Raw genomic sequence first — 22,129 nt, 5'->3', positions numbered from 1 at the left:
GAGCAAAACAAAATTGTAATTATGTCATTACATATAGAGTGCCTACTTGCCACAGTGTTTTGTCCCAGTCACACTATTACAACTGCTGTTCCCCTACCCCAGTTGGTAAAAACATCACTTCAAACAGAAGAACTATAAGGTTCAGGGAAAGACCAAAGGAATAGAATACTTTTGTATAAGGAATGACTATCTACTACAATTTTGAAGGCTGAAATAGAGATACCTGATTGGGGGACAGGGGGGAAAAATGATGACAGAGGTCCATAGGCAGAGTCTTAAGTGACTCTGAAGAAAATGGGAAAAGCAAACTATCTGTTCCTATTAAATCTTTAGGGTACAGGTTGTCAAGCAGACAGAGCAGGGATGGCTTCCAAACACGGGGGGAAAAATAATAATTAAAAAAAAAAAATCTTCACAGAATATGTTGTTTGACTACTGACTTCCTTAGTGCAGGAGAAACATTAGGAGTTGACGTAGGTTCCAAAATGCAACTGAACTAATTCAAGTAAGAACTCCACAGAAAACCTCTTCCTCATGAAGACCCTGATCAAAAATTGCTTGAGGCCAAGAGAATATTCTTGGAAGGTACTGCTACATTTTTTTTACACTGTTTTTTATAAACTGGCTCTTGGCAGCTGCTAAGAATGTATGGCTAAAACCAGCTTTTGCTTCTACCTCATAAGGTGTCTTACTTTTCAAACAAAAATTACAGATAATTTATGTCTATTAAATAACCCACTAGACTTACCTACCAGCAGAAAAATCACCTTACATTATATTCAGATATCAGACAAGTCGAAGAAGAACAAAACACGAGAAGGAAAACATCCTGCCCCATCACTCTTTTTTTCAATTAAGTGATTTGACAGTCTGTTTGCATCACAATGCAAAGCAAGACCAAAATACAGTTACATTAGTTATTTCCTTAAGTACTTTTACAACAATTACAGCTTTGCAAGTACCTGTACTCAGGTGAAGGTTATAATTAAGCTCAGTTGTAGTCAGGTTCCCAGCAGCACTAGTTTTTTTTAACCACACATTAACAATTGTAACTGTTTCTGTCATATGGCAGTTTTCCACTGGCATCATCAATATTCTTAAATATTCAGAAAGAAGAAGCTTTATTATAGCTAATACTAAGAAAAACTGTAGCTGTCAGTGTAAACATATTAATAGTCCTTCTCCCATTCTTGAAGTAAAGGCATCCCAATGTTTCTTGAAAGAATAATCCCCAACAAGCAAGTATATTCTTCCTAGTCAATAATACAACAAAGTTTCAGGCTTCTTTAAATAAATCTGTAAAGTTAAGTCTCTATTCTAAATCACTATGTTGGGGAAACTAGTGTGCTTTAAAATCTACAGATGCAGAGAGATCTATTTCAGATTCATTTATTATAAATATCTTTTACATTATTACTTCACTGCAAGATGTTCTGGATGTGCAAAGATGTAACAGTGAAAAATTATTTACTGAAAGATAGTATATTAAAAGGCAAAGCCTTAGGGCTAAACAGACAAGATTTTATTGTTCATTTGCAAAGGAGAAAAGAGTTTTAGATAAATGAGAGGGAATGAAATAAGAGCATTTGTGAAAAGAGAAAATGTCAAACTGAAAACAAATACTGAATCTAACTATCACAGTGCTTGTTCCACAAAAGCTGTACAAGTTAGTTACTACAGTGAGCTGCACTGTACAATATTTCAAATGAAGTCAACATATTTCCAATCAAGTAACAAAAATTGCCATTGAGTTAAGGCATCATTTCTTGATACAGAACTGACAATGTGACGACTGCCAACAAACTGATACTGTATGAATATAAGGGATATGGTAGAAAATTGACAGATCATCAGCATTTGTGAAACTTCAAAAATTACTAACTATTGTTAACACAGCAAATTTACTCAGATAAGTAAACTAGAAGTTCTGTAATTACTAATAAATTCAACTGCTTCAGAACCCAAGTTTAATCTTCAGATTTTACTGTTTGGATGGCATATGTACATATGTGCACATCATCATTAAAGCCAACAATTTTAAAGTGAAGGCACTGGAAAACATACATAATGTTCTTCTATGGAGTATTTCTTCAGATTCTCAGCACCCAAAGGTAAGGACTTTGTTCACTATTTTCCTCCTAAAATTAAGGACAGTTCTGCAACCTACATCTTTAGTTTTATGAATTTTAGTGGAAATACTCATGCAAGAGACACTATTTTGAAGCATAATTCTTATGAGAGGAAAAAGATCTGTCTCCAAATTACTCATCACTTTCTGTTCCACTGCCTTCTGAGGAGTCAACCAATTCTTCGGTTACTGCAGCAGTGCAATACAATTTTTTAGTACCTAGAAGTAATTAACAAAGTGTAACATTTATAAAGTAACAAAAACCAAGAGCTTCAGAACAAATATGTAGTAGTATTAAAACAAAACAAAAACCAAAACAACAAAACAGTCACACTTTAGACTACAAACTAGACCAAAACACTAAAAACTACTTCAAACTGCTTTTTGTCTGTGCTATTCCAATAGAAAAATACCCTGCTGCCTACAGTTTGCTATTAGAGCTCCTCTCATCTGTTTTCAAAGAATTTGATCAAGCCAGCTAAGTGTCACATATCTGAAATAAATGAGTATTTCAGATAAAGCCTATGCAAAAATGAGGATGCTAGTCATTTTATGCATTATGAACACGAACTTGTTCATTCCTTACCAACTGGAAAAGGGCTTTTATCTTCAAAATCTTCCCAGTGTTCAAAATCAAAAGACACATGAGGATTCTGTTGACAAAAACATTGTTTGAAATATCTGCACTGACGCACAGTATGTTCAGAACATTCCATAATTCTCAAATTAATTTCCACTTCACCTTGTTCTTCAGTAATTTGCACCACGCTCCTTTTTTCTCTTTCGCAAGAACAATAATAGCCTCTTTATCCTTAATCACACACGTAGACTTTTCTGCAAGTATATATTGATGCAGCTCCATGTCAGCCAAATAAAGTTTGTCTCCTGAACAAGCACTACATCACAAAAAAGTTTAAAAAAATTAAATGCAAGCTGACAGTCAAACGTTGTGTTTATTATACTGAAATTTCTTAAACCTACCTGAAAACCACCTTCTCTTTAGAGAACTCACATTTACAGTCAGCTACACTTGCTATTTTTACCTTCATTGTAACAGTCTCTTCATTTTGAAACCACTTTATTTCTGGATAAAAGCTAAAATAAAGAAAGTGTAATTGGATTTTTTCTGAAATAGAAAACAACAACAAGAAGCTGTCTCACATACAGCCAGAATTTTCCCATTAGGTTACAAACAACCAGCTGAGTTTCAGCATCTGTAGGTGTACTCAACCATAACAATTTGACACTGAATAGCAGCGTCAGGAAAGCACGTGACAGCATGTCAGCCAAGCTTGCTACAAAGGCACTGCAATCTCAGTCTTTTCAGGAGAACATCTACTAGCTCAAGTGGGGAGACACACTCCATTAACTTTGATATCCAAAGGAATCAAACTTACTGCCTCATTTAAGGATGCTATCATAGTCTAATCTTGAAATGACAAAGGAAAAGGTAATAGTAGCAAGACCAACCTCTGAAAGACAAAGTAAACTTTTCATTACCATAGACACAAATACACATTTCTCATCAAGGTTTTCAACTGCTTATTCTACAGCTGTTATGCCTCAAACTTCCCCCAAATGCTGAAAGGTTTTAACCAGTGAAAGATAAAGCCTATTAGCAGACCACAACATCCGTTCATTCAGGTTACTTCCCTTATCATACCCTCAGTCATATCCAAACCCTCATTAACGTAACTGCTAAGCCATACTTCAACATGTATTACATAAAGATGATCTTAAACTGTGCTAGCCAAGCTACAGAAGGAAATACATGTGGATTCAGTCACCCTACCAAGAACTTTTCCAATAGGCTAAAATACAAAATACTTCTGGTACTTGCATAAGAAAATGTTAGTCACTAGCATTAACAGGTAGAAGAGAAAGAATAAGCCACCAGAGGAAAGCACTGCCTAGTCCCAAAGTGCGTTAAGAAATTTAAAAACTTCTCAGGATCCACTATCTGCCACAAACCACACCTAATATATCCCTCAGCATACTCATAACCACAAACAAACCTAGTATTAATTTCTACTGCATACTTCTCAAATTATTTATCAACAGAAATTGTCCTCCCCGGCCCCCAAGAACAGAATCAAACTAAGGGGAGAGACTCAAAACTGATTCATCTCATTAAATACTAATATGCAGAGACAGAAGGGTAGGAGTTACAATTTAGACCTCAGATAGGACAGTCTTTGGTTAAAACATGATCCAGACAAGTGCAAGGTATAGCTGGTATTTTATACCCATAGACTGAGCTGAAAAAATGTTTGTTTACGTTCACTTCCTAGTACTGTGGTGTCTAATCAAAGATTACGTAATTTCAACAGATAAATTTAGCTTCCAGGAGTAAGCAAAAGAGCCATTTAAATTACTTAAGGGATTCACAAGATGATGTGTGTGTATACATATATATTTAACGGCAACAGTAATCTCTCAAGCTCAACAGTGATGTAACAGAATACTTCTACCGGTATTATACCTATTTACTCACAAAACAGATAATCTCAGTAAGGATGATTTTCCTGTTTGGCAGTTCACATAAAAAAAGCAAGCAAACAAATCACTCTGAATTTTTATACCGTTTATGCTGATACAGGGTAGAGTCTTCTGCTTCCTTAGTTTGAGGTACACCATCTAAAAATAAGAAATCCAGAGAGAGATTTTATACTTATCTATACTATAGAAACCAGATACTTCCAGAATACCCCAGTACCATCATAAGACTAACTTGCTAGCAGTCAAATTACCACTGCAAGACTATATTTGGCATTTATGTTGGGTACTGACTATTTGGAAAGATTTCATAAAATTAGTAATTCAACTGAAAATCTTAACTAAAGAGAGTATTAGAGTTGGTATAAGGAAATTAAAAAAAAAAAACCCAAAAACCAACACCAAAAACGCACAGTTTTCCAGGTCAGGTAAAGGTTTTTCCAGTTTCAAGACATTATTTATTTGAAACCCGAAACACGTCATTTTAGAAACTGACTAAGAGTTTCAGGGATGAAACAACTAATATTGATGTTATCATCACAGCTTGAAACATGGCATTACAGTCACTCTACTACACCAGGGGAAAAAAGCTTTCTATGATAAGCACTCCAGGATCTTATCTGACTTTTGTCTGCTGCAACTTTTTAATCACTCAGCTGTCATTGCTCCAAACTCATGTGCCGACTGCTGCTAGATCATCCTCTGTCCCCCTTCTAAGCCAGGCTTAATTTTAAGCCTCTACTGACTGAATATCATGTCCTTGAGCATTAGATTAAAAAAAAGTGCGCCATTTTCTACCACCCTGAATCTCGGAAAAAAACCAAACCTCCCAGAGAACGATGCTGTTATTTCACCTCATATTTCAACAGATTTCAACTTCCTTAAACCCTATGGCCTTTGACAGGAAAATGCTTGTCCTCTCTACAGGAGAGATTTCCTGCTCACACATTCCATTCAGAGCCAAACAATTCTGAGTCTCTCAAGGCCAGAATATTTCTGAAATAGTAATACAGCTGTATTAATATGGCTTACTTTCCCAGCATCTCCAGGCTGCTAACTATAAGGCATTTGTGGCTTATTGTAAAAATTAACTATATGGTGCTATTCTGTATACTCAGAGAAGTCTGCATTTGGTAAAATGACTTTTAGGTTGACATTTAAGCACCTAACTTCAATTAAAGTTTTAAAATTTTTGGAAATTATGAAAAAGGTTTACCACATGGATGATTCCCAAAAGTAATTTTAGATGAATTACAGTTTTCAGTAGAATTTTCTTGCATTGACAAATTCTGTGGATTGGACGCGTTCTCTGGACCAGCTGTATCTTCCTTTATGCTTCTGAACACAGAAGAAGATATTTTTAAAAGAAAGGGTTTAAATATGTTTAATATTTAAAGGATTCCTAATCATAGTTGGAAATCCTTTTGAAGTTCAGCTTTTCATTCCAATATATGCAAAAAAATACAATAAAATGCACTTCTAGGAAACCATAAATCTCACCACAGGGTCGCTGAACTTCAGTAACTCAGTAAGAAGCATTTATACAGAAATCCAAGTTAAGAGAACATTTAAAATTCTCATTCATCCAGTACCCAGATCAGAAAATCATTCCCTTTCACAAAGAATTCCAGGAGGTTTGGGGGCTTTTTGGTCGTATTTCATTCTGACTTGGAAAAAGTAAAAATTTCAGAATACTCAGAGTTCTTCACTTACTAGTAAGAGACCTCTGGCTTTCCAGCTGTACAGCCAGGGGCTTCACTAGCTAGACTCAAGATTCAGGAAACATTTCAACAGAGCCAATCTAGTTGAGAGCTTAGAGATAGGCACCATGACCCTCTGTTCTGCAACAGCCTAGCAAGTCTCCATCAAAACATTACTGAGAAGAACACAGCACTGCATAAATTTTGAAACACTGAGTCATCTGTCCAAATGAAAAATACTTTCTTCCATTACCTCCACATAGTGGCATAAGAGGACTGAATCCAGTCTAGTAAGCCATCACCTAATATTTCAGACTGCGTAAATAAATATTAACGTTTAAATTAATCCAGACTGAAGATTTAGTATTAAATACCTATGCAGCCATCTTTATTCAGAACTGGCACAGCTTACCTTAATTCCTTTGGAAGTAAATTAGTAAGATTAAAGTAATTTTAATCTTAAACGAGAGATACCTTTAACCACTTCTACCTTTAACAAATGCTTATCATCTTTTCCAAATAATCCAAGTAAACAATTCTTTGAGCCTAGGTAAAATACAGCATAGCAAGTTCAACTTACAGTATTTTTTTTAGCCACTATTTCTGAGTTAGGTACTTGAAGGAATCAAACACTTTTAAAAAAAGTCAAGTCTCCTTTGATTTACTGAATAGCTTTGGAAAGCCAAAGTCTGGGAGAAACTAATCTTACCTTAAAGCAACCAAGGTTCTACAAAAATGTTTAGTTATTCACATGCCACACAGAAACCCTAAAACAGCCACCAAGCAAGGAGGTACCTCACAAGCTGAAGGAGGACTTGAAAGGAAGGGGGCTGAAAACTGGGCAAATAGAGTATGAAGTCAGGCAAAAGCTTTGTATACAAAGTCTGCAATGAAGAACCTGAAATCGACACAACCAACATGTAACTGCATATTGTGCAACAAGGAGAAGATATTCCTGCAAAAACACCCACTTTTCAACCTAGGCCTAGTACTCCTCCAACTGTGGAAACACTTGCAATGAAGGACAGCCTGTGTTTCTCGAGCATCATTAATCAGGAGTGACTGGAGTATTTGCCAAGTCTTCGTGGGATTATATCCAAAGGTCATGTAAAATCATAGAGTAGAATCATAGAATAGTTTGGGTTGGAAAGGACCTTTAAAGGTCATCTAGTCCAACCCCCCTGCATGAGCAGGGGTAGAATCATAGAATAGTTTGGGTTGGAAAGGACCTTTAAAGGTCATCTAGTCCAACCCCCCTGCAATGAGCAGGGACATCTTCAACTAGATCAGGTTGCTCAGAGCCCCGTCCAACGTGACCTTGAATGTTTCCAGGGATGGGGCATCCACCACCTCTCTGGGCAACCTGTGCCAGTGTTTCACTGCCCTCAGCATAAAAAATGTCTTCCTTATATCTAAAGAGATATCTCTTATATAAAGAGATTGAAGGATCTAGTGCTTTGACTGTGCATTTATTGAACAGTCAACAAGGTAGTAAATTAGAGAGATGCCTATGCATTAGACATGGGCCACGACCTCCTCCATTATCATCAAAAAGGTCTGGAGAGAAGGCCCAGAGACAGAGTGGCTTTATAAACTGACGGATTATCCCAAAGCAAGGATACTGCTTATATCCATAGACCATGTAATCTTGGAGATGAAGGTGTGAGCCATTTTCTCTCCAGGACAAAAATGTTTCTTAAGGCAATTAAGACTGAACTTGATCTTGCTGACAAGTGCTGTTTACAACATGCAAAATTCTGGCTATGCCAAGCTTGCCTGAAAGACTGTGCAGCCTATATATGCTAAGGTCCGCTGGTTTAGAAGACTTAATATCTGCGGGAGGAGTAGAACACCACTTTCATTCTGGTCACAGAAGTAAGATCCTTCCACTGCACATGACAAACCACGAGCATTTAATTAACTGAAGAATCTTATTGGCTTTTCAACTAAAGAGGGAGACTGATGAACAATCACAAGACCACCAGCACTCTGTAGCAAGGACATATAATTAAAGTGAATGGCTGAGGCAAAAGAACAGAAAACTTAACCAGCTATACTGAGTGCTGCTTGATGCACTAATAGGAGGTGGTTTGGGCTGCTGATGTCAGGCAGGAGTTCTGCAATGTAGGCAATTTGCCAAGTAGTTCAGAGAAAAATGACTGTTTTCAAAATAGCATGGAAACTATCCTTTATCTTCCTGTTATTTTTTAAAGTCTTTTACTGGGCAGAAGCATTCTTTGATGCTATTATCATGACCAGAGAAAAAAAGGATCATACAAGTATTATGGGTACCTGTTAAGTAATGAGCCATACTCATAGCCATGAAGGACAATAGGTAAGAGACTACCACATTGCACGCACAAATCCTAGACAAAAAACGGAGTAATACAGAATGCTTGTCAAACTAGCACAGACTAAGGGGAGGCGAAGTGATCCGCCACATACGAAGAAGTAAAAATTTCCTTTATGAAATTTAAATCTGCAATGAAGCATCCAAAATCTGCATAACCAACATGTAACTATGCATATTCTGCAACATGCAATTCTGGGAGAAGATATTCCTGCAAAAAACACAAATGAAGTTACTCAGTCAGCTTCACCTTATAGGAGCTCTTCGAGTCCCCTTTATTTAACTAGTACCTTACTAAAAAAAGACTGCAGTCAGGACTGAATGTTTCAACAGTAGTATCAAGCTTAGTGACTCTGCAAAAAGTAATCCAAGCTGTTGCATTACAGATATTTGAGATGGAACTGTTGCACACAGCACCACGATAAGTTGTCTGGTCTCTGGCATTACACGCTCTAGTGACCATTAGGAAGTTACCAACCTTCCTGTTCAGTAACAGCATGAAACAAGAAATAAACTCAAAAAGGTTGTGCTCAAGGTAGCAGAAACCTCAGAGCCTGAGTCCTCTCTGCGAGGAATAAAACCTGAAAAAAAGCCTTCCAAGCATCAACAGTGCAAACACTGTTCTCAAATACTGATTTTTAAGGTTGTACAAAATATGGGAAAAAACAAATCCTTCGGTTAAGATAAAACTCCAGTACAGTTCTAGATAGAAATGTAGGAACCTCAATCTAAGATGGAAATGGTACGGAGGGGGTTAGGCTTCCTCTTGTTGACTGGTTAAGTCACAAAAACAACAGCCTTAATTAACTTGCCCAACCCTGAGACAACACATACAGTGCCCATGCTGGTATTCCAGGGACCTTTTTTTGTTTATGAAGCAATATTTACTCTCCAAAAGAAAATATTCCAGATTTTTCTTTTCCTTGTAAATATTAAAAAAGCTTGGTTGGTCAGACAAAAGCATTTAAATTATATTTTTAATCATAGCTCTACAAACTGAAGAATAAATGGCTAAAGAAACTCCTCAACAAGGTGCCACACAGAGGCCAGAACAAAAAAAAGCTACGGACATCTTGCTCATAAGCATTTTAAATCAAGAGTCCTAGGATCCGGGACAGACCACAGTGAGATATGCCCTTCCACCACATACAGTATTTACTCAGTTCTAGAAGTTTGCAAGGCAAGAAGAAGAAGAAAAAAAAAAAAGTACAGTGCTGTTACTGTAAAAACCATTAAGCGTATGGCCCTAATCCTTTTAGAGTAACCTGTTTGAATTTTCCAGCTTGCACTCTGCAGTTGTACAAACACCAACAATATGTTCCACTGTACTGACTGGTAAGCATTCAAAAAAGCCACTGATCATAATAAAAGATAACAGAATTTGAATTCAGACTCCATATTTTTATGAGAAACTTGACTATCCGCATCAAATACTAATTTAACATTTTCTAGAATTGATATTTTTCTTTCCATGATGATTATGTGGCTAAAAAATAGTTAAAGGAAAGCAGATATATTAAACACTATTGTCTCTGTGTTTAAATGAAAGTCATATTCAGTAATATTAATCATGAAAATATCCAGTTAAAATTAAGTAACAGATTTTTTTTCTAGTAAAGTATATGCTGAAAAAAATTTGTAAACACTTACAAAGGCTCCAAGTTCTTTGCGTGATCTAATACCTTCGTGTGTCTGCACAACTTCTGAAGTTGTGTTATATGTTCTGGATTGTCAGTTCCCAGACCCGTAGACAAAATCTCAGAGCGAACGTTGTATTCATTGACAGACATCTTCAAATCTGAAAGCCTGGTAATCCGGACCTTGAATTACAAGACATACTAGATGGAAACCATAGTTCATAAATGGTCTCTCTCCAACCCTAAACTGTTCTTTAAGTAAAACTTTAAACATACCCCCATTTATTTATACCTGTAAGCAATTCATTTTCTCTGATTTTCAAACAGGAACCTATCCATGTTTAATTGTTTTCAAAGTATCACCATCTTTTTCATTGTGATAATGGCTCAAGTAACTAGTAGCTAGTCCCATCTAACAGAACCAAGATGGCAATGAAGTAAACAATCCTAGCCCTGATTACCCAAATTACAGCCAAAATACACACCACATAGTTAGAATAACTTCTAGACCCAAGTAACAATAAAACTGCTGGGGAGGCACGGTAAGAAAAACCCTAAGCAAAAACAAAAGCCTTAAGGCAATCTACCTGCAAAGTTTTGGAAGAATAGGAGAATACTCAGAGGAAACATCATCATGTGGATGACATACTCTCTAGCTTTTCCCTAGCTATCACCTTCCAGTCAGCACTACCAAAAGGAATACTTGGTCGAGGCCAGTACTGCCTTTCTTACGGGCCAGGGGACCAACAGAAGAACAATACAAACATGGCACTGACAATAACATTTTCATTTCAGGAAAACCTCAAATGTCAACTCTGAGAGAACCAATAATTAAAGCACTTTCATCACGTCTAAGATTACTGCAATGAGAAGATGTAAACCCCCCCAAAATTAATATCTGAAAGGTCAGAATCACAGCCTTTATACCCAATTGATGATTACAGGTCCTCTTTTGAATGCTGACAGAAAGAAATTCAATTTATGAAGAAAAACTCACAACACTATGCATTAACACTTTGGAAGACCAAGCAGTCTTCTAAGATGTTAGTGTAAGTAAAATCAAAAAAAAAAAAAAAAAAAAAAAAAAATTCTAAGAACGAGAGCACCCATTTTTCCCTATTCTGATCAAGAAAACTAAGGAAAAAAGCTTAAAAGCATTCTTTAATTTGCAGAAAAATTTAGAGTAAAATTAACTCTAAACTAGTGCAAGAACCATAAAAGACAGCAAAGACTTAGAAATACAAGCAGAGTAAGTGAAGTCTAGTATAAGAGATCTTGGATATCAGCAAACAATCTTGGAGGATCAAAGTTTCATTCTTTCAGAGGAATGTGTAATGAACTACAGAATTGATTTTACAAGATAAAACCCTAAAAACTAGTACTTCCAAAATATACTTTTGTTATTAACTTCATGGAATAGTCTGGATGACATTTATAATCAATTTGGTGCGCTGTTACTGGTGCATATTTAGCTCTCCAGATTTAAAGTTCAAGTTTTCCTCAGTAATGTATTCCACCTATATACAAGCACACGTATTTATCACAGAATGGTTGAGTTGGAAAGGAACCTCTGGAGGTCATCTTGTCCAACCCCCTTGCTCAAGCAGGGGCACCTAGAGCCGGCTGCCCAGGACCATGTCCTGATGGCTTCTGAGTATCTCCAAGGATGGAGACTCTACAACCTCTGAGCAACCTGTTCCAGTGCTCAGACACCATCACAGTAAATTAACCAACAGTACTGTGTGAATACCACGTAGAATAAAATTAAAATAGGAATGGACAGAAGGAAAGAGATTAATGGGTGCTCTTGTTACAAAGGAGTTTATATACAAATATTTTGTAATGCTACAATTCTATACCTACCATTGGGTCAACCCAAGCTGTATTTCCCAAGGTATGTACTATTTTTGCTTCATGTAGTTTTCCTTTAATTTTGTGATGAATATAATGAGTTACCTAGGAAAAACAAATTTTCACTGTACTTGAGATGTATACAAACATAACTTTACAGTTATTTTAATTATAATGAAACAATCTTCTGAGCTTCACCATGAAAAGGGTATTCAATAAATAAAACCAGTTTTGAGTAAACTAGTGAAATACTCCAACTTTACTGTAGGTTAAAATAGTATTAGCCTTTAAGGAAGGAGCTTCCTTAATGGAAGAATACTCAAACACAGGTCAATTTACAGAGGCTACCCTTCCCGTTACTCCCCACAGATTCAAAAGCAGCAATAACTTGTTCTGGAAGAAGCCATTTAAATCACAGAGAAGAAAAGCCAGTAAATTTATTATTTTGTAGGAAAACGAACAAGAAAACCGACTTCTTAGACTCTGGCCCAATAGCAGATATTTACTGGTAATACTAATAAGCAATGAAATTTGATAACTAAATTTGCAGTTCATAACTGTTTTTCTTTTAGAAACAGTTCCTCATTTCCAACAACACAGAGAGAAATTAAAGAACTTAAAGGAAATACCATGAAAAACCTGACAAATATTACCTTTGGGTTCCATTCCATTTCATTATCAACGGGTTTCACTCTACAAACTACAAATTCCACAGCCTGAGGTGGCAGACACTGAAATCTTGCAGGTAAGTGAAGCAGCTGATAGCTCTGAACTTGACTTGTTCTACCTTCATCTATATATTGAATTTTGACGTTAAAGAACAAGTTTTCCTCCTCTTTTGGGGAAATCTCTATCACCTGAACCCTTCATATAGTAGGAAAGGAAACACAGAATTATTATTCATATAAGTTTTTTAATCTACTCTTGTTTAAAAAATGGTATTTTCATAGCAAAATATCTAACTGCGTGTGTGTGTGTGGGTAGTTGTTCTGTTTTCCATTCAGTAACTTAAAGAGTATGTGATAGCTTTTTAAAGAATGATTTGAATAGCAGTGATTTTTTGCTGGTTTTGGGGGTAGGTTGACTTTTTAACTAAACAGTGAAAGTTTTAAATTACTTTGTACAAAAAGTGCACATGAATAATTTTAAAAAACAACATTTTTACCTGTGAAAAAGTGTTTTCTCACATAATCCATAAAATGCTAGTTTCTCCACATTTTTAACAGAAATTTTATTACTAGGTTTCTTAAAATATTCATTAATTTCTTCAGCAAGGGTTGTATATTGGTCCTTTTGTTTATCTACTATTCGACCAAAGTAGTTTGTTGCATTTACAATGTGGAGAGGCAGTATCTGAAAGCATAAAATACATTAGAAAAAAGGAGGACTGGATGATTTTGTCAATTAATGAAATATAAGTTTTCATATTCAAGATCACCTACCTCTTTCCAGCCCAAAGAGGTGACAGAGATGCTGTTACATACACACATTTCAGAAGATTGAGTTATTATTATATTATTAATAAGACTAATAATAATACTAATTGCTCATAGTCCAGTCAACAGTGGACAGAAATTTATAGAGCAAGAACTGTTAGGTCTCAATTGGTGGTATTCCACTTAAATGAACACCAGTGAACTATGCTACTACCTGCCAAGCTACTAACCACTAAGGCATTCCACACCGTTCAAGCTTAATTCTAAGTGTTCTCCAGCCTCACAGTGAGTTTTCGAAGAGCTGACTGGGGAGGTATGAGGCCTTCACTCTTTTTGCACCAAAATTACTTCAGTGAAAAACTATGAATATACTAGTATCAACACCAATGCATAAAATGCTGAGTGCATTCCGTCTCAAGGGTCATGCCAAGCAGAAGTACTGAGATACAGCTGGGTGTACGAGGCCAGACAGGATAGTAAGAGGACCAGAAAGTAATTTCCACTTAAAAATCCTAAAAAAGCACAAATGTGACTTGAGGCTCTTGAAGGAAGGAGACATTATACTAGGTTCCAAACAAAAAAGAAAGTGAATACTTATCAAAGTGATAACCGATTTGTAAGACAGACACCCAGGCTTCTGCAGTCAGCAGAAGCAGATGAGGAAATGGAAGAGGCTACAACTGCTGTCTTGAGTGCACCACAGGTAACTGCAAGTTTCTAATAGGAGTGTCATGAAATCTGTCCACTGAATCTGGCAAATCCATCCAGCACTAAAACCGTACACGTGTAGGTTGCCAAAGGGTTTGAACTCATACCTACCAACAAAAGCTTTAATTTTAATTAGGCAGAAATGGAGTGACACCAAAGAATCCACCCAGTTCTCCTTATTTTCTATTCTCACAACCTATGACTTTTAGGAATGGATAACACCCATTAACTGCATGACCTGAAGGCACCTGAATTCTGGAAAAGGCAGGACAGGAAGAAGTTGGAAGCAGCTCATCCAAACGGAAGGCATCCAGCACTTCTTAGACCCAAAGTGCTAACTTTGGAAGGAAGCACCAATGTCTACACACCTGCCCTCAGCAATCATCATCCAACAAGGAGACAAACGAGACTGTACAATACTGCTGTATGGGAAGACACTCCAGTATAGAAGGGACTGAAAAGCCGGGTAAAGGGAGCTGGAAATACAAACTGTTACTAGGATGTGAAGAACCACCATAACAAAGTCAACCCAATAACCATGACTGTGAAACTATTAAAAAAACCCCAAACAAAACAGTCCAGTTAGAACAGCACTCTATCAAAATTGTTTTCAAAAAGCATTGACACCTTAGTAGGAAATAACTGTTACATCTAGAAGATAAGGGAGGAGCTGTATCCCATTTTCTGTGGGTACTGCAAATGAATACCAGTTTCAAGTGACAAGACCAGAATATGCTCACTTTTCAGCAAGTTTGCATGAGCATGTCAGCTAAGAAAAAAATCCTCACTTCCAACAAAACACGCATCATCAACTTCTCTTCACTCCAGAAGATAAATTTTTGTTTCCTCTACAATAAATATAATTGAAGTTTACAGGAACTTTAACCTTTGTTAATTTTGGTATATGGTCTCAATTTATAGAGGGAAGGAATAAACAGAACATAAGCCCTCTTCCCATAGAATGGGAATCTCCAGTGCAGAAGAAAAACTGAGGTAAACTCAGAATCACCTGCAAAATAATGTCAATTCAAGCTAAGGATTAAAGGAAAATCTGGCACACTTACTTATGCAAGGGAGAGAGGAAAAAAGCTAAAAAATAACAAACATCCAAGAGATATAGTATACATACTACAGTGATAGTAATGCAGTGTGAAAAAATAAGTAATATGCTAAGTAGCTATTTAAGACCTGTCTTCTTGGTACCCAAACCCAAGGTAAATAGTAACAACTTACTGTCACACATCCAGACGTTTGTATAATTTTATCTGGTATATTCTGGGGCACGTCTATTTGTAAATTAATTTGATGACGATCTGGACACATTGTTCTATTCCTATGTATTAAGAAAATGGTTTTAGAAAAAAAGCCCTTTGTTTTCAGTTGTAAACTATTTTGATGTGACTTAAAACAGCTTTAAACACTAAAATTTCATCAGCCCTCAATATTCAATTTCTGTCTCAAACAGCACCAATGACTTGGGGGGTTAGACAGAAATGGCCAAAAAGCTCTTGGTGGAAAAGTTTGTACATCGAAACAAAAAAACACCAGAAAAGTTGTTTCAGAGTAAAACAAATACTAACACTGAATTTTTTGTTACTTGCAATAACAGTTATCTCTACTAGAAGTCATACCTGAGAACACTTTAGCTTCCTCCTTCAGGCACTACTTACAATCCAGTTACACACAGCTCAGATAAGTCATCGTCTACTTACCCACTCTGGAGGGACAGGAGACTATAGGGGAGAGAGTAAAGCACAAACCTCGTGCAATTATGGTTAGAATACTAATCAAAACAATGGCTTAAAGTTCGCCCAAGTACATCTAGGCAGGAGTCATAATTATACTACGTCAGATTATGCATGGTCTCCATAACAACATTAATATTTTTGTTTTCATAAAAGTACTTAAGAGTGAAACAGATGCAACAGTGAACAGAAAAAAAAAAAAAAAAGAATCATGAGCAAAATCTGGTTTGAATAGAAGTATCCAACAGGAAAATTCATCAAGGAAGTAGAAGCAGTCATCATTCAGGGCATACAATGCCTTCCTGCATCAGTAAGGCTGTCAAGAAAACTTGGTACTTCCTTACTTGCAAATCCCAAATGTTTTAAGATAGGCACACAGTGGCCTTGAAAATTTCTTATCTTCTTCGGCTTCTAGCATCTTGGCAGTAAAATCATGCAGTTCTGGTGGAATTTCAGCTTCTGCGTGCTGCAAATAGCGCAGGATCCCAAGTGCATGACATGCACTGTTTTCTGTTAGCAGAATGACTGACCTTGCCTTTGTATATTCCTGATCTACAGAAGAATCCTAAAAAAAAAAAATTATTATTTTAAAAAGCTTTTATGTATCCACCACTTAATAATCAAATGTAATATTAACCCATTAAAGATTCACTCAAACCTTTATCACTTTACAGAAGTTGTCAGACATGCTGTGTAGACGCTCACCGAAGATTCTTGGAGAAGGAAAACTGAAATGTATCACGCAAGTTGCATCTGTAATTCCCAAAGACTGCATGCAGTCATCTGTTAAAACTAAGCACATGATTTATACATACATATAAGATAACTGTAATACTTCAAGCATGTAAGTATTACATCACATTAGCAATGGCTGTTTCCTTCTCCCCATCGACTTAAGAATTAAGAAAAAGGTCTTTTCCCAATACACTTATATAAGCCATTATATTTCTTCAGTCAATACACTTCATAAGCATATGGCAGAAACAGCATTTCCTGTTAGTCTCTAATAATCTAGCATAATTCTTTATCTCATATCAGTATCACAGAATAAATAAAATTGCCCACAGCCAAGTACTTTACAAGAGTAAGACAGAAAACACTTGAAGTAATGCAGGAATGCTAACACCTTTGTATGAACCTACAAAGCAGATGTAATTAAAATCAATCTTCTTGCTTTTGATGTACAAAATGGAAAAAATTACGTTTGAAACTGGGTAAGAGTCTGCAAACAACTTGAAAAATAGACTTCTACCAGAACATGTGGGAAGTGATTACAATAAGTCTTCGGAGTTTCTAAAATATTTCAAACTGCAGATATCCTCTGTAGTAGGAGACAATTGTGAAATCATGGAAATTCTCTGAAAGTACTAGTAGTTCTTTTAAATAATGCATCAAAAAAACCTCCTTTATGTTCCCTCTAAATAAGTAAGGTTTTCCCTCGCAGCAGTTAACCCTGGGACACAGGAACAACAACAACAAAAAAGAAAAAAGGAAAAAAAAGAAAAAAGACTAGCTGTAGCACTAATAAGTAAAGGGACAACTAGAAAGAATTCATAGGGAACTGACCCTGTGGAAGAGATAACCCAGTATAAGTATTTAGTGTAGAACATGAGTCACCATGAAGACATAATCACAACTAGACAAAAAGAAAATACTCACCTAACACAACATGAATGCCAGAACTATATTTTTTTGTCCACTGCTCTAAGATACACTTGAAATTAAACTTGCTCTCTTTATGTATTTTCAAGGAAAATATTGAATTGCTCTTCAGTGCCTGGATGACAAAGTAAAGAGTTATATGTTCTTCCAATACAGCAATAACTGCTCTAATAAACAGTATCTCTTATTAGTATCTAGCATACCTTAGCTACTGGAAAGAGAGCCAAGGTAAAGAGTTAATGAAATTTAGGTTGCTTATATGAAAAAAAGTGAAAATTGAGATTATGGACATTAAACTTACTAAATTCCTGTACAAGAAGAAAACTAATAAGCTCAGGTTCCTATGGATTAATACATTAAACAGATGTTTAAGAAAGTACAAATTCCATTTGAAGATTTTCCCACCATTAAGGTGCCCTTTCTATTCTAAGTCGATTCTATCATCTAACAACATGCAGGCTCAAGTTTCAGTCTCAGAAAAAGCACTAAAAACCCCTCACCGATCTACTCATACTTAACTTGCATGCATGTAGTATTCTCAAAAGGCTTTATGTATTTGTCAAGTTCAAGGTTCACAAATTAATCACTACAAAAACCTTGGTTATTTGGTAAACTGGCATGTCTAATGAACTAAGTTAACACTTAAAATATTTTTGTAGACCATTTAAGATATTTGAAGTTAATGTACACAAGGATTACTACAAACAGCTTCAATACTTCTTTAGCGTCAATAAACACTCTTCCTTTAAGTGGTGGTGGGGTTGGTTTTGATATGCTTGAAGAAATTAACTCTCAAATATTCAAGAAAAACGTGCTAGAAAGTCATGAGACAAAACCAGATTTGCTTCCATTAACAATTGTCAAAGATTAAACATTCCAGATACACTAACATTTACATAAGAAGAATCCTTTAAATAGCACAGCATCTATTCCAGCTTCTGGAAGGGAATACATTCCCATGTTTCAGGACTGACATATCTCTTCCTATGACATCCAAACAATCCAGCCACACATCCTTTTGCTATCCCATCCTTGAAGCTATTACTAAAGGCTTTAATTCGAATATCCTCATAGCTTGCCCTCGTTAGCAATATCATCCCCATCACCCGCATCACCCTATCCAGACTTAACAGAACTGCTTCCCATCTCCTGATTCCCAGTCAAATCAGATTGCACTCCTCTTACTTTGCAGTGTTGGAGGACGAGCAAAGAGATAACGAAAGTACAGAAGAGGTTTTTCTATTGCTATGTTGTTATATATATTCGTTGCTATAATACCTGAAGAAGGAACTATTTCAGGAAAACTCCTCCTTAGTCTCCACCTCTGAAATGGTCAGTATACAATCCCACAAAAAAGGTGGGAAACTGGAGCATGTTCTATTGCAGATAGTTTTGAAGCAGTTTTATGCCAGTTTTTAAGAAAATACATATTAAGCATGCTATCTTCCTCCCATGACCTATGACTAAATTCTGGTAGACTTTCACAGGATGACAGAAAATGTTTCTTTCAAATCAGAGAAACAGCCTTCTACAATCTCAACTACTCCTGAGTAGAAAGCAACAGAACTTCTTAACATGGTGGCTTAAGTTCTCTCCCCCCATACCACTCCTGGAAACAGTAAAAAATAAAATTAAAAAACTGACAGAACTTTTACTGGAAAAAAGCCAGTTTGATTCAACCCAAAGTTCCAACCCGACAGACAGAACGTAGTTAAGAATTTAGTAATGAATGCATTCTATGTCAGATGTTCCTGTCAGTTAGGCTTTCTTCTAGTTGGCAGAAGAGCGGGGCTGGGGCTATTTTTAGCAGAAATAATCAACTTCCAAATTCACACTCATCCTTTATTCTCAGAAGCCAAGATATTTTCTAGTTTGTCATACCTTAACAATTAAAAAAAGCACTTATCTATGTAAATTTAAATACTTTCTTACCTTATGAACCATTTCTGCTTCATTTACTGAATTAGTGAATACCAGCACCTTCTGAAGATTATCATGGGTAAAATCCAGTATTTTGAGTAACACAGCAGTTCTCTCACTGTTCGTGCAAGGTCGCACGACCTAGAAGTAGATACAAAGGAAAGGGCTGATAATTCATGTAATCTATATATTTTACTACATAATTCTTCCTTTTAATAAGCACTAATCATTGTTACATAATACCAAAGAGAATCCAGTAAATGGTAGCTCCAGTAAGTCGTAGGTCTTCTGTTAAACTTACAGAAGATACAACTTTCACAAAAGGCATGCATTTAGGACAGCTTCCAGAAGTATAATTAAAATCCAACACACAATCAAAGTCCCACATTAAGATTTTTCATGCATTTAATTTTAGGTGATTTATCAATCTTTAAGTTTGGCATTTTCAAGTACCACTAAAAAAAAGCTTCACACTCCAAAAGCATACTGCACCACCTGAAATACTCTTAATAACTAAAGCATCAAACCACTGACATTTTCAGTCCCGCCAAACCATTAATCAGAATTCTCACAAAAAGTGGTGGGTTTTTTCAGTTTTGTCTCATGCTCAGAATGTCTAGTTCTAGAGATTTCCCAACATTCTCAATCCCCAAATTATTACATTTTGAGACACAGAAGAATTCAGATCATACTTACAACATTTTGTATTATTCTTAAGGGCTATACCACATTGACAGGAAATTAAATGAGAAGACACCTAAGAACATGTAATAATTTGACCTAAAATTTCCAGAAAGTTAAGCTCTGTATTGTGTGGCACACAGCAGTATAACAAGTATTTCACTAGCTCTGTCTTGGGATAACTTACCTTGTAGTTCTGCCACTCACAATTAACAATTACAAAAACACTTTGACAAAATTCTGGTCACAAACTATACCATTTGCAAATACTTCACATAGAATTCAGATTCATTTGCACTAACAATGAAATACTTGAGGGAATATCTTCACCTCAGTCCTACAAAGCAAGGTAAAAGACCTTCAGCTCGTTCAGTGATTAACTTGCACAGGTCTTCTAAGAGTCACCTCAGTTCATACATGGGAGGTGCACCTGAACAGTCTGAGTTAGGATTGTAGCACTACCCACTTAAAATAAACAATCAGCAGCCATATATACTGACTTCAATCAGTACAAACAGCAAAATACCTTAGTAAAGAAATAGTGACATCATCCCCAAATTTTTTACCTGTTGCACATTTCCATAGATGGAAGCTTCTTCCATAGCTGTTATCACAATGTAAGGATCGTTCATGAACTCCTTTATCAAGTGTGCTATATGTTTATTCCAACAAGTTCCAACAGCAATAATCTGATGCGGTGAATACTCCCACTCTTCAGTAATAATGGCTTTCTTGTAACAATCTAATATAGTAAAAACCTATAACGAAAAAAGTTTTTTCTATCCTCTTACCCTATTCCAATAAGCATGTAATAGCAGTGAAAAGTACACTGTTTCAGCACACTGTTTTTTCCAGTCACAAAAACACCACCACAGCAAAACACAAATTTCACATCCCAAAACGAAGTGTTTGGTTTGTGCACTTTTATCCTATTATTTGAACGACTTCTGAAGCAAGAAGAAAGTGACGAGACAGCATGAAGGAACAGCATGTGCACGCACACAAGATCATAACACAGGATTCTGCCCAGAGAAGATGGAAATATCAGGAAAAGGATCTGTTCAAACCTGAAAAATACTAAGCCTAGGCAAAAGTAGATCCAAGAGGTCAGAGGCAGTCAGCAAAAACTAGGAGGTAAGTAGAAGATAAGCCCAACCTGCCAATACAGTAATTTGCCAAAAAAAAAAAAAAAGGGTGTGTGTGCCATAAAATCATTTATAAAAAATAAAAATCACTAAGACAAAATGAATATATTCCTGATGACATCACCTTACGTAAGTGACAAGCAGTCCAGTTGTGGAACGACATCAGGATTTCCGGCAAAGCACTACCACGCTAAGAAGAGTTCTAGGGCTCTGGTGGAATCCTAAGAGATCTCTCTCAACCTGGCACTAAATTTACCCATAGCAGCAATATTTTTAACAATGTAACATTTCTGTAACATAGTGCTTTAGAAGAGCTACAATAGTCCAAACATTATCAAATGATCACTTCCATCTGAAAAAGCATGTCTTCTCTTTTCTATTCAAGACTGATGCTTTTGAGAAGCTGAGAAGATCCTACAAAAGTCGCAGTTACACGCACAGTATTTTACAAACTAGCTTTCCCACAATCTTCATATGGTATACCTGCACTCCATCTCAAGTAGTACAGGAACACAACAGAAAGAACAGCCTGAACAGAAAGAAGGAATGTCCCACTGGATGACATTTCATCTAATTTATGACCCGAGATTTGCTGCTACGAAGACATATTTAAGACCTTCACATATAGCAAATTGGGCAATCTATCTCCATTAAGAAATTTCTCTAGCTT

General features: G+C 36.2%; 1 protein-coding gene across 1 annotated transcript in view; it reads right to left on the bottom strand.

Moving 5' to 3' along the window:
- Positions 1-2,261: 2,261 nt before the first annotated feature.
- TDRD12 (tudor domain containing 12) overlaps positions 2,262-22,129 on the bottom strand; it is a 33,869-nt gene continuing 14,001 nt past the window's right edge. Inside the window, exons 13-28 of the mRNA XM_009275267.1 lie at positions 20,881-21,072; positions 19,646-19,774; positions 17,711-17,828; positions 16,710-16,843; positions 16,396-16,616; positions 15,540-15,639; positions 13,328-13,515; positions 12,816-13,026; positions 12,175-12,267; positions 10,325-10,494; positions 5,841-5,962; positions 4,711-4,765; positions 3,110-3,223; positions 2,871-3,024; positions 2,715-2,781; positions 2,262-2,347 (exon numbers count right to left, since the gene is read on the bottom strand). Coding sequence (XP_009273542.1) covers positions 2,262-2,347; positions 2,715-2,781; positions 2,871-3,024; positions 3,110-3,223; positions 4,711-4,765; positions 5,841-5,962; positions 10,325-10,494; positions 12,175-12,267; positions 12,816-13,026; positions 13,328-13,515; positions 15,540-15,639; positions 16,396-16,616; positions 16,710-16,843; positions 17,711-17,828; positions 19,646-19,774; positions 20,881-21,072 — 2,154 coding nt within the window. The remainder of the gene's footprint in view (positions 2,348-2,714; positions 2,782-2,870; positions 3,025-3,109; positions 3,224-4,710; positions 4,766-5,840; positions 5,963-10,324; positions 10,495-12,174; positions 12,268-12,815; positions 13,027-13,327; positions 13,516-15,539; positions 15,640-16,395; positions 16,617-16,709; positions 16,844-17,710; positions 17,829-19,645; positions 19,775-20,880; positions 21,073-22,129) is intronic.

Source organism: Aptenodytes forsteri, unplaced genomic scaffold, assembly GCF_000699145.1.
Source record: "Aptenodytes forsteri isolate BGI_AS27 unplaced genomic scaffold, ASM69914v1 Scaffold945, whole genome shotgun sequence".
Taxonomy (NCBI): domain Eukaryota; kingdom Metazoa; phylum Chordata; class Aves; order Sphenisciformes; family Spheniscidae; genus Aptenodytes; species Aptenodytes forsteri.
Note: the sequence above shows the minus strand (reverse complement) of the source record. Positions and strands in the feature narration are given on the sequence as shown.